Source organism: Pan troglodytes, chromosome 9, assembly GCF_028858775.2.
Source record: "Pan troglodytes isolate AG18354 chromosome 9, NHGRI_mPanTro3-v2.0_pri, whole genome shotgun sequence".
In the NCBI taxonomy this organism is placed as follows: Eukaryota; Metazoa; Chordata; class Mammalia; order Primates; family Hominidae; genus Pan; species Pan troglodytes.
In genome coordinates, this window is record NC_072407.2 from 120,566,134 (window position 1) to 120,578,075 (window position 11,942).

The 11,942-nt window shown below is 55.2% G+C and overlaps 1 protein-coding gene across 38 annotated transcripts in view; it reads left to right on the forward strand.

Annotated features, from left to right (window-relative positions):
* PHLDB1 (pleckstrin homology like domain family B member 1) overlaps positions 1-11,942 on the forward strand; it is a 51,653-nt gene that overhangs the window by 15,223 nt on the left and 24,488 nt on the right. For 32 of the 38 annotated variants that reach the window (XR_008538159.2, XR_010147324.1, XR_008538160.2 and 29 more), the window contains 5 exons: positions 3,309-3,434; positions 5,677-7,022; positions 9,575-9,847; positions 10,280-10,420; positions 10,526-10,663. Coding sequence is in view for 35 of the 38 variants with exons in the window: in XM_054662749.2 (XP_054518724.1) it covers positions 3,309-3,434; positions 5,677-7,022; positions 9,575-9,847; positions 10,280-10,420; positions 10,526-10,663 (2,024 nt within the window). In the remaining 3 variants the exon portion in view is untranslated. The remainder of the gene's footprint in view (positions 1-3,308; positions 3,435-5,676; positions 7,023-9,574; positions 9,848-10,279; positions 10,421-10,525; positions 10,664-11,942) is intronic. The other 6 variants (XM_063783452.1, XM_063783448.1, XM_054662744.2 and 3 more) reach the window with 2 other exon arrangements.

The window sequence follows — 11,942 nt, forward strand, 5'->3', positions numbered from 1 at the left end:
GTGGGCGGGAGGAGGGGCATGGGGTCCTCTGACCTTCTTTGGGAGCTTGAGGCGGAGAGACTCGATTGTGTGTGTTCCCTGAACATTTCTAAATGGGGATTCTGGGCTTGGGGGCACTTCTCAGCCGGTAGACCTTATCTTCTCCAGCGCTCCGGCAGTCCCCTCCTTAGGACCCACCTCCCTCAGATGGGGTTAAAGAGTCCTGGTTAGAATGAGGGGAGTCTACCTTATGGCCAAGGAGGGTCTCTGATAGGAAGGACCAAGGCCCTTCCTCCCATATTCCCTTCACTCGGTCTCCCTTTGGCCAATCCATTCTATTTGTGTGACCAGGAGGGCAGTGACAGTAGCTCTGAGAGTGTGTGAGCATGTACGCCCATAAGTCTGTTGTGTTACTATGAGTGTGTATGAGTGTGTATGAGTGTGAGCCTGTTTGTGTTGGTGTTTCTCCTCTGCATCTCTCACAGATAGGATTCACCCTCTCCTTCGCCCAGTTTTTCCCCTCCAGACGTGCAGCTCCTCCACCCACCTGCACACAGCTGGACCCTGATCCCCTCTGGGCATGGGGGACACTGATCATGACTTTGGCAGGATGGGCAGGGATTCCTGGGCTCCCTGAAAGGGCTGGCCTTTGCGGGTTGGGGTGGCAGTGGGCAGAGAGGAGGCTTCTTCCCAGAAACAGGCTGGCCAGACCCCTGGGGGCTCTAGGGGCCAGCATCGGGGCAATTCCTGAAGCTTCTGCATGCAAATAGAAAGTTAATTTGGGCAGGAGCTGGGCTGCTCTCAGTCCTGCTGCCCTCCTGCGCGCTCTATTAATACGGATCCAGCTCTGCTGCCTGGCATCACTATTTATAGCCCAGAGGCAGCACGGCCACACCCCCTTATGTGGGGGAGGGTGAAGGGCTGAGGAGGGGGCAGAAAACACACAGCTATAGGGGCCCAGGCAGAGGACCCCTAGATGCCTACATCCTACTTGGGTGGGCCTGGCACTGCTGGGCTGGAATCCACTCAGACTCCCTGCCTCCTTCCCAGCCTGGACTGTGTGGTCAGGCTCCTGATCCCTCCCACCCACGACCCTGGGTTGAGTGGGTCTGTCTAGACCCTGTGAACTCGTCACCAGTAGGCTTGTTAAATGGCTAAATGGAGGGGGAGGGGCTTGACAGGGCTCTTTCTGAAACAACTGTGGTTGTAATTAGGTGGACAGTGTGGTTGGCTATTATTTATTCCAGTTTTGAATACTCTGGGATCCTCTTCTCTGATTGGTGACTTGGCAGGGAAGGCTCCCTCTCTCTCCTTTAGAATTGTTGGTGTCTGGCTGCCTGGGAGGGCCTTTGTGTATGCCAGGATAGTGAGTGGCTTTATCCACTATGGTTATCTGCCATGGGCTTCTCAGCCTACTAAACCCCCAACCCAAGCAATGCCCAGGATCCCAGGAACAGGCTCCTGAGCTTCTCAGTAAGGGACCTGCCAAGGTACTCACGTGGCCTGGGATGCCTCTTGCCCTTGCGGCCTGCCTGAGCTGAACTGTCTCAGCGTCCAGGAATGTAGACTTCTCTGCCAGTCTTAGCTCAGACTGGCATGAAGCTTGGGGTGCCAAGTGGCACCAGATTGGGTAGACAGGAGGCTGAGGCCGGGGGCCAGGGGTGTGGACAAATTGAAAGGATTGGTGGTAGAGAGCAACAGGGCTCTGGCTTCTCCCAACATAGTATCTTCTGCAGTAGCCCTCCAGCACCTGGTGTGGCTGGGAGGTGGAGTTCTGCTAGCTACACTTAGGCGCCTGTGGGCACATCTGCCACTGTGCACACTCCAGGTGCCCCTGGCTACATTTTCCAGCTCCCACATGCCCTCCCCCTCCAGGTACTCACACTTCCCGGGCAGGACTGGGCTTGTGTCTACTGCCTGGGAATGTGCTTGGCTGAGGCCGGGCCTGGTGGCCTAGTCTTGGCCTGATGCCAGGGGAGACCAGGGAGCATGCAGAGGGTGCTTAGTCAGAAAGAAAGGTGGTGGTCGCTCCCTAGACTTGCAGTGCACAGCTCTCCTAAGGTCACAAAACAAGAAAGAGTGGGAGCAAATTCAGGACCCCCCCCCCAGGTCATCTGACTGATCCATGGTTTTCCCCCTTGTTCCCTATCTGAGAGCTTTTTTTTGTGACCCTGGAAGTTGCTGCCTCTCAGACTGACTCTTCTACCCTTCTACCCAAGGGGCAGATAGATGGATCATGGATACAGGCTGGGGTTGGGGGACAGGCGTGTCTGTGTTCTCTGATCATTTGTGTGTGTGTGTGTGTGTGTGTGTGTGTGTGTGTGTGTGAGACGGAGTTTCGCTGTGTTGCCCAGGCTGGAGTGCAGTGGCGTGATCTCGGCTCACTGCAGCCTCTGCCTCCTGGATTCAAGCAATTCTCTTGCCTCAGCCTCCCAAGTAGCTAGGACTGCAGGCGCACGCCACCACCCCCAGCTAAGTTTTGTATTTTGAGTAGAGACGGAGTTTCACCATGTTGGCCAGGCTGGTCTCGAACTGCTGACCTCAGGTGATCCGCCCGCCTTGGCCTCCCAAAATGCTGGGATTACAGGTGTGAGCCACCATGCCTGGCCTCTCTGAATATATTTTTACAGAGTACTTTCACATACACTGTCTTATTAACCCTACAAGATCAGCGGTATTGTCCCCATTTTTCTGATTAAGAGAACTAGATTCAGAGGTGAAGTTACTTCACCCAGAGATCTCACAGCTAGTAAGAAGAGGAATTAGGACGAGGACTCAGATCTTGGGACTCACTCACCAGTGCTTTTTCTACTCTGTCTTGTGCTGCGGAGCCCTGGAGGTGCCCATCTCAAGCACAGGCAAGGTCAGGTGTGGACTGTGTGGACTCTGAGAGCAGATGGGGATGGGTCTTTAGAGCTGAGGTGAGCCTGCTAGTGCTGTGAGGTGGGGTAACTTCAGTCCTGCCTGCCCTTCCAAGTGTTTTCTCTCTTTCTTCCTTTCTTTTTTTTTTTTTTGAGACAGAGTTTAGCTCTCGTCATGTAGGCTGGAGTGCAGTGGCATGATCTCAGCTCACTGCAACCTCCGCTTCCTGGGTTCAAGCTATTCTCTGATCTCAGTCTCCTGAGTAGCTGGGATTATGGGATTACAGGCGCCCACCACCACGCCCGGCTAATTTTTGTATTTTTAGTAGAGACGGGACTTCACCACATTGGCCAGGCTGGTCTCCAACTCCCGACCTCAGGTGATCCACCCTCCTCTGCCTCCAAAAGTGTTGGGATTACAGGTGTGAGCCACCACACCCGGTCTTCAAGTGTTTGCTTTCTCTGCAGGCTGCATGTTGTGCCTGGGTCAGTCCACCTTCCTTCGCTTTAACCACCCGGCTGAAGCCAAGTGGATGAAAAGCATGATTCCAGCAGGGGGCCGAGCCCCTGGGCCCCCCTATAGCCCTGTTCCTGGTAGGTACCGACGGGGGCAGGGTGCTGGGTTGATGGTGTTCCTTCAGCAGTCCTCCTCCTTGCTCACTTCAGCCACACTTGGAGTGTTAGGGCAAGACAATACCTAAGGTCTGGGCTCACTGCCACCTGCCATGGGCTGGTGGAGAATGCCAGGCAGTGGGGCCACTGAGAGCTAACCAAGGCAGTGCTGCTTAGCTAAAATTGGGAAATTATGTGCCTCGAGGGATGGCAAGCTCTGCCAGCTTGTACCCCACTGCCCTGGAGGATGCCACTCAGTGTCTGGAACTCTGGCCCACTTGTGTCACCACAGGGAGCCTCACCCTCTAGGGTACCCTGAGGGGCAGAAGGAAGCATTAGGTTGAACTCCCTGTAAGCTGTGGTGGGGATCATGTCCTTGGGCCTCGCCCAACCCTCACTCCATGCCCTGCCCGCTGATGACTCAGTGGAGCAGCTGTATTTTGTGTGTGAATTATTGATCCCCAGAAGAGAATTGGTGATTGTTCTGGGGAACCAACACAGGCCCCCTCAGCCCAGCTGCACAGGGGGGCAGGAGGGGTGCAGACCAGGAGGCTATTATGGGTTTACCATCTTAGACTTTGCACTGGCATTTAGATGGCTATGGGGTGACAGGTGCTGGGACAGATGGACATGGATGTCAGGTACACCTAGTGGGGTGGTATCAGCAGCCTAAGTGGATAGCCTGGGGACCTGAAGAAAGGTGAGTGGTCACTGGGATTATCAGTATCCATGGCATCCCCTCTGACTATATCCCACACAGTCTCCATAATTTTGGACCCAAACTCAGTCTTGCAAAGGCTTTCCCTTCTCTTTTCCCTACCCTCGATCTTTTCTAGTCCTCTGGGGGCTCAGAAGCCTGGGTTCCCAGTCTACTCCCTAGTTAATTTTACCCTGCCCCCACCCCAGCCTTGTCATGTCACTCCCTTAGCTGTTTGGGGCAGTGGTTCCAGGGACTCCTGTATGGTTGACTAGTGCTGGGGCATGGCAAAAGCAGGCTCTTGCTGGCATGGCTTAATGGGATAATTGGAGGCACTGAGCTTCACCTCCTTGCTGGCTGCCTGGCTTCCAGGAACCAGCCATTAGCACTAGCTCCCTCCCCTGCCTCTGATTGGACGAAGTGGTGCAGCACACACCCCTCACCCAGCCCTGCAGCCTTTTTTCTTTTTCTTTTTTTTTTACCCCTGGGCCTCTGGTTTTACATTGGGAGGCCCTGACATCCTATTAGACTAGGAGCCCCTGGAACTTCTGGCCAGCTCTGCAGCAGGCGCCCATCTTCTTTGTATAATGCCTTCTGTTTTCTTTTTTCTTTTTTTTTGTTTTGAGATGGAGTCTCACTCTGTCGCCCAGGCTGCAGTGCAGTGGCGTGATCTCGGCTCACTGCAACCTCCACCTCCTGGGGTCAAGTGATTTTCCTGCCTCAGCCTCCCAAGTAGCTGGGACTACAGGTGCATGCCACCACACCCGGCTAATTTTTTATTTTTAGTAGAGATGGGGTTTCACCATGTTGGCCAGGCTGCTCTCAAACTCCTGACCTCAGGTGATACATCCATTTTGGCTTCACAAAGTGCTGGGATTACAGGTGTGAGCCACCACGCCTGGCCTCTTTTTTTTTTTGAGACAGTCTTACTGTGTCACCCAGGAAGTTCTCAGCTCACTGCAACCTCCTGGGTTCAAGCGATTCTCATACCTCAGCCTCCTGAGTAGTTGGGATTACAGACATGTGCCACCATACCCAGCTAATTTTTTGTATTTTTATTAGAGGTGGGGTTTCACCATGTTGGCCAGGCTGGTCTTGAACTCCTGTCCTCAAGTGATCTGCCCGCCTCGGCCTCCCCAAGTGTTGGGATTACAGGCGTGAGCCACCGCGCCTGGCCTACGTGCCCTTCTTGAGGAGGGATATAGGATATAGATTGGAGGAGTCTAGTCTTGGGGTGAATTGACAACAATAGTCTTAGAAGTGCCTACCATTGTTAACTGTTTTAAGTCACAGGCAGGAAGGCCCTGCCGATTCCCTTCCTTTACAGAAGGAGAAACTGAGGACAAGTGACTTGGCTAAGGTTGCATAGCAGGTCAGTGGCAGAGCTAGCTGGTACCAGAACCACATCTCCTGGCTTCTTCTCCAGAGCCTTGTTAGCCTCACTGTGCTAGGAGGAGGGGGGCTAGTGCTCTGGCTTTTATGCATATGCAGCTCCCTAAAGTCAAAGACCTTTGCATTTCCCTCCAGCAGAATCAGAAAGTCTGGTAAATGGGAACCACACCCCACAGACTGCAACACGGGGACCCTCTGCCTGTGCCAGCCACAGTTCCCTGGTGAGCTCTATTGAGAAGGACCTGCAAGAGATCATGGACTCACTGGTGCTAGAGGAGCCTGGAGCTGCTGGCAAGAAGCCTGCCGCAACCTCTCCACTGTCGCCGATGGCTAATGGTGGGCGCTACCTGCTGTCTCCCCCAACCAGCCCCGGCGCCATGTCTGTGGGCTCCAGCTATGAGAACACCTCTCCAGCCTTCTCTCCACTCTCTTCACCAGCCAGCAGTGGAAGCTGTGCCAGTCACTCACCCAGTGGGCAAGAGCCAGGACCTTCTGTGCCCCCGCTGGTACCTGCCCGTTCCTCCAGCTACCATCTGGCCCTACAGCCCCCACAGTCCCGCCCAAGTGGTGCTCGCTCCGAGAGTCCTCGGCTGAGCAGGAAAGGGGGCCATGAGAGGCCTCCCAGTCCTGGCCTCCGGGGTCTGCTGACAGACAGCCCTGCAGCTACTGTCTTGGCGGAGGCCCGGAGAGCCACTGAGAGCCCCCGGCTGGGTGGGCAGCTGCCTGTGGTGGCCATCAGCCTGAGTGAATACCCAGCTTCTGGTGCTCTCAGTCAACCCACCAGCATTCCTGGCAGCCCCAAGTTTCAGCCTCCAGTCCCTGCTCCCCGAAACAAGATTGGCACACTCCAGGACCGCCCTCCCAGCCCTTTCCGTGAGCCTCCAGGCAGTGAGCGGGTGCTAACAACCAGCCCCTCACGCCAACTGGTGGGCCGAACATTTTCAGATGGGTTAGCCACCCGTACCCTGCAGCCTCCTGAGAGTCCCCGCCTGGGCCGGCGGGGCCTGGACAGTATGCGAGAACTACCCCCCTTAAGTCCATCTCTGTCCCGGCGAGCTCTCTCCCCGCTGCCCACCCGGACCACCCCAGATCCCAAGCTAAACAGGGAAGTGGCAGAGAGTCCTCGGCCCCGGCGCTGGGCAGCCCATGGGGCTTCACCAGAGGACTTCTCCCTGACGCTGGGGGCACGGGGCCGTAGGACACGGAGCCCCTCACCCACACTGGGTGAGTCTCTGGCACCCCGCAAGGGCAGCTTCAGTGGCAGGCTGAGCCCAGCCTACAGTCTGGGCTCTCTTACTGGGGCTTCACCCTGCCAGAGTCCCTGTGTCCAGAGGAAGCTCTCCAGCGGGGACTTGCGGGTGCCTGTCACAAGGGAGCGGAAAAATAGCATCACAGAGATCAGTGACAATGAGGACGACCTCCTGGAGTACCACCGGCGACAGCGCCAAGAGCGGCTCCGGGAGCAGGAGATGGAGAGGCTGGTGAGCGGGTGCCAGGGAGGCTTGCCACTGTCCATGGCAGAGTCTCTGCCAGGGCTCGAGCAGGCCAGCTGGCAAAGCAGGAGAGGCCCTCAAACAGGGCTTGGGCTTCTCAAGGTTCCCCACCTCCAGGATACACTTTAGTGATCAATATCTTATGGTTCTGGTGCCGTGAAGAAGAAATTCCTTTGAAATCTCTAAGGCTTTATTTTAAATTCTTGCTAATTTTGCATTTATTCAACATAGCATTTGTTTTAATGTTAAATTAAATTTCACATTGTTTACCTGAGCACAGTGAAGCTCTAGGAAAACATACCACAGGTATGGTAAGACCTCGAACCTCCCAGTTTGAGAAGCAGTTGGTGATGATGAGTAGGCTGAAGCTCAGAGAGGGGAATGGCTTTGTCCAAGGTCACACAGCAAGTTCTGGCAGAGCTAGAATTGGAACCCAGGTCCCCTGTCTGACTCTTTCTGAGACTTGTTCTTTAGAAAAGTACCTTGTCCTTCTTTTTTGCTTGTCTTTGGCCTCTACAAGTGGGTGGGAGCTGCTCATCCTGGCCCAGGCAGTATCATCTAGGAGTGGGGGTGGCAGGGTAGAGGGACAGAACAGGATAGGCAACCCTGGCCTGACCGTTAGCCAGCCTGTGTAATTGTGACTGTGTGTGTCCATGTGCATGCACGTGGGTGCATGCAGGGGCTGGGTGTGGCTCTAGGCAGCTGTCTTGGAGATGGCATCTGAGCTGGGTGGGGGCCAGGATTCCCCAGATAGCTCAGGGAGCTTAAGGGGCTCTGGCTGGTGTGTACACAGTCGAGCCCATGTACAGAAGAATGGATTCTGCCCTCTGTCCCTTACAAGCAGAACAGGGTTCTTTGGAAGGTGGGCAGGAACCCTGGGATTGGTTTGAGGAAGAGAACTAGAACTGATGAGAACCAGAACTGAAGCATCTGGAGATGCTTTTGGAAGAGGTTGGGACAGTTTTGGATGAGGGTATAGGATTGTGTGTTTGTGTTGGATGGGGGTGAGATGAGGCGGATCCCATCTTTTCCTTTGCTGCATCTTCTCTTCACTGTTTTTGCATTGGTCTAGACGGGAATGCATGGCCATTCTAAGCTGGGGTCTCATCCTGGAGAGGGGGCAGTGAGCCTGGCACAGGCAGAGTGGCAGGCACAGCCTCCCCCAACTCCTCCATCAGTTTTCCCACCCCCATTCCCACACATAAGCACACATCTTACCACTAGTCCTGACCTGCCTCACCTGCCACTTTAAGTCTTGGAGGCTGCCCGCCCTGCCCCTCCCACCTCAACCAGGCTGCTTATCTGGGTCCTGGGGCAGGGGTGGAGGCACTGGCCCAGCCTCCCAGGTGCCGAGGCTCTGTTCCGTTTTTTTTTTTTTTTGCCATGGAACTGGGCAAGCAACAGGAGGGAAGCTGGGTAAGTGTATGAGAACACCTCTCCAGCCTTCTCTCCACTTCCTGCGGTTTGGGTTCATGGCCAAACTGTAAGTGATGAGAGACACTTGAGGAGGTCTAGGGACCCTAGAGAGCCATGGAAGCCTCACAAACCAGGCTTCAGGCCTATAGGTAGGCCTGCAGGAGAAGGCGACAAAGACCAGGAATGTGATTGTGTCACCCCTCCTTTACCTCCTAGGCCCCTGAGAGGTGACTGTATCTGGGTGGGTGTGTATGTGGAGAGGGGTGGATGAAGTGGTAGGGCCATGGGAGTACTCACTCATGGGCCTGGGCATTCAAGGACTGGCAGCAGCCCATCCTGCTGGTAAACAGCCAAGGGCTGCCTGAGGGTAACTTGGAGCTGAGGTGGGGACAAAGAGGGCCGTGTCCTTGGTCTACCTCTTCTCCATGTATGTCTGTGGTTGGGTGTCTGGTCCCTGTGGGCTCATGGGTCTGTTTTCCAGCACTGTCTGTCTGCATACGTGCCCACCTGTCTGTATGCTAGACTGTGTTTATCTGTGAGTGTGCATCAGTGTGCATTTGTGCATGTCAGGGCTGGTGTCTTTGTACCTGCCTATTAATGCAGGGCCAGGGCACATATTGTATCCTTGTGTGCCTGTGCATCAGTGCTGGTGTGTCAGTGTGTGTCCTTGTGTCTGTAGATCTGTGTGTACCTGCGTCAGGACGAGCACCTGAGTTTATCTGTGTCTCATTGTGGTCTGTAGTCTGCTTAACAGTGTGTTTCTGTATGTGTTTAGTGTGTTCCTGTGTGTCCATTTGGTGTATTCCTGTGTGTCCTGGGGTAGATTGAAAAAAGAAAGGAACAGGAAGACGGAAGGGGCTGTCCCAGAAGTGGGCAGGAAGAACCAGGCTGTTATGCCATGTGGGCATGTGGCACAACAGCCTGGTTCTTCCTGCCCACTTCTTGGGCACCCTGTTTCCCTCTGCCTCCCCTAGGTCTTGGGGTCAGGCCTCTCCTGACTTGACACTGATGTCCTAGCCCCCTGTAACCCTGCTCTCCCTCCTGACAGGATACTGAACCTGGCTCTATCCCCACCAGGGCTCAGCTTCCTCCCCTTCATGTCCTGCTCTGTCCATCCTCCCCAGGAACGCCAGCGCCTGGAGACCATCCTGAACCTGTGTGCCGAATACAGCCGGGCTGATGGGGGACCTGAGGCTGGGGAGCTTCCCAGCATTGGGGAGGCCACCGCAGCATTGGCACTGGCAGGCCGGAGGCCCTCACGAGGCCTTGCAGGGGCCTCTGGGCGGAGCAGCGAGGAGCCTGGAGTTGCCACCCAACGCCTATGGGAGAGTATGGAGCGCTCAGATGAGGAAAATCTCAAGGAGGAGTGCAGCAGCACTGAGAGCACCCAGCAGGAGGTGAGATGGAGGGGTAGGCAAGACAAAGAGGCTGAAGTTGGACCTGCTGGGGGCAGAGGAGGCTGGTGTATCGAATGCCAAGGTCCAGTGAGGGGAAGGATCAACTTTGGGAAGAGATTAGAGAGCAGAGGTGCAGAAATGAGACAAGGAAGAGAAGGGAGGTGTTGATGAGCTTCCCAAGCTATAAATATGCTTTATGACCTGCCTTTCCATGGGGCCCCACCCAGGCCTGGCACTCAGTGGTAAATATTCTCTTCCGCAGAGCCCTTATTGCTCCCCTCAAAGGTGGGGGTTGGGGGGGGCAGGGAATTAGCCTCCTGTCTCAGTCCAGCTATTCCTCAGCAAGTGCCTGGAGGAACAGGTGTTCCATTTTCTTAGTCTGATTCCAAAAGGCTCTAGGCTTCCTCAGTTGATAGCTTCCCTCCCCTCCAGCACGAAGATGCACCTAGCACCAAGCTCCAGGGAGAGGTGCTAGCCCTGGAAGAAGAGCGGGCTCAGGTGCTGGGGCGCGTGGAGCAGCTCAAGGTCCGTGTGAAGGAGCTAGAGCAGCAGCTGCAGGAGTCAGCCCGAGAGGTGAGCCATGAAGTCCCTAGCTGGACTCTTCCCTAGGCCAACTGAAGGCCCCAGAGAGGGGCCACAGTCAGCTGCTTTGATGGGGACCCTGGTGTCTGCCCCCAGGCCGAAATGGAGCGGGCACTGCTGCAGGGAGAGAGGGAGGCAGAGCGGGCACTGCTGCAGAAGGAGCAGAAGGCAGTGGATCAGCTGCAGGAGAAGCTGGTGGCCTTGGAGACAGGCATCCAGAAGGAGAGGGACAAGGTAACCCACACCTGGCCCAGCTTAGTGCTGGGTACTAGTGGCCTGGGAGAGAAGGAGAAATGTCTTCTCTGGGGCCCTGTACCCTTCACCTCATCATCCATTCTGCAGTACAAGTGGTCTCTGTGGCTTTCCAGAGACAGGGTGACTTGTCCTCCTCTGTGGAAGGAACCAGCTTGGAGGGCACTGCCAGGGGCTGGGCTGGTGTCTGGGGTCTCCTCTGTCTGGGTCTGTGTGCTACCTCTGGGTGCCTGCCATCCTAGGCCCTTTATGGCCCTTCTAGGAAGTGCCAAAGCCCCTTCTTGGGCAGTGAGCACAGCCCAAGGGACTGACATTGGGGAGTGATTCAAGTTCGGGTCCCACCATCTGGAGAACATCTCCCTCCAAGCATGCCACAAGTGCTTATGTTGTGATCTTTGGGAGATGGCCCTCGGGCCTCTGCTTCCCTTGAGCCTTCAGGATCTGCAGCCTCCCATCCCAGGTGATCCTAGCTCCTGCCCCTGCCCCTTTCAGATTTCGTGCCAGCCTGCAGGGGCCACTCCCAGATGCCCAACACCGTGCCAAAAGCTCTGAAGTGGAGAGGGGTCATCTATTTCTGGATCTGACAGTATTTTTCCAATAATTTAATTTTCCTTCTGGATTTTTTGAGTTTCTTCCTCCTGCCCTCAATTTTGAGAATCTTAAAAATTCTTTGACCCTTTTTTTTTTTTTTTTTGGAGCTTTGGCTCTGGCCCCCAAAACCACACTCCCAAATTCTGTGCCAAATTAACTCCACGCTTGCTAACTAGGCCTACACTAACGTCCCTTCTAATCACTGACTTGGGCTTTCCGCATGCCCCTAACTGCCAGTGCCACCCAGGTAGGGCTGAGCCATGCCCGCTTTTGCACTAACTCAATGGGTGCCTCTGTGCCCCTGGCCTCTCCCCTCTAATGCTGCCTCCTTCTTTTCTTGGTGTGGGACCCCAGAGTTTTTATATGAAAGGAATTGGCAGGAGGATTGGTAGCTCAACTTTACTCAAGGGGGCATTGGCAGGAGGGGTATGAGGGTGGGGGAAATGCTTGGCTGTGGAGCTGCTCAGACTGAAGAGTTCTTTCCATTGGAAATGCCTAGGCTGCTGTCTTAGGCTACTGTCTGAGGACAGCATGAGGTAACCCAAGGAAGCTTCCTGGCAGCTTCCTGCACAGCAGAGTAGGCTGTCTTCCACCTATTCCCCTGCCTGCCCTCTGGAGCCAAGGAGTAAGGAGGCCCAGTTGTGGGCATGGTCTTGGAGGGCTTGAACAG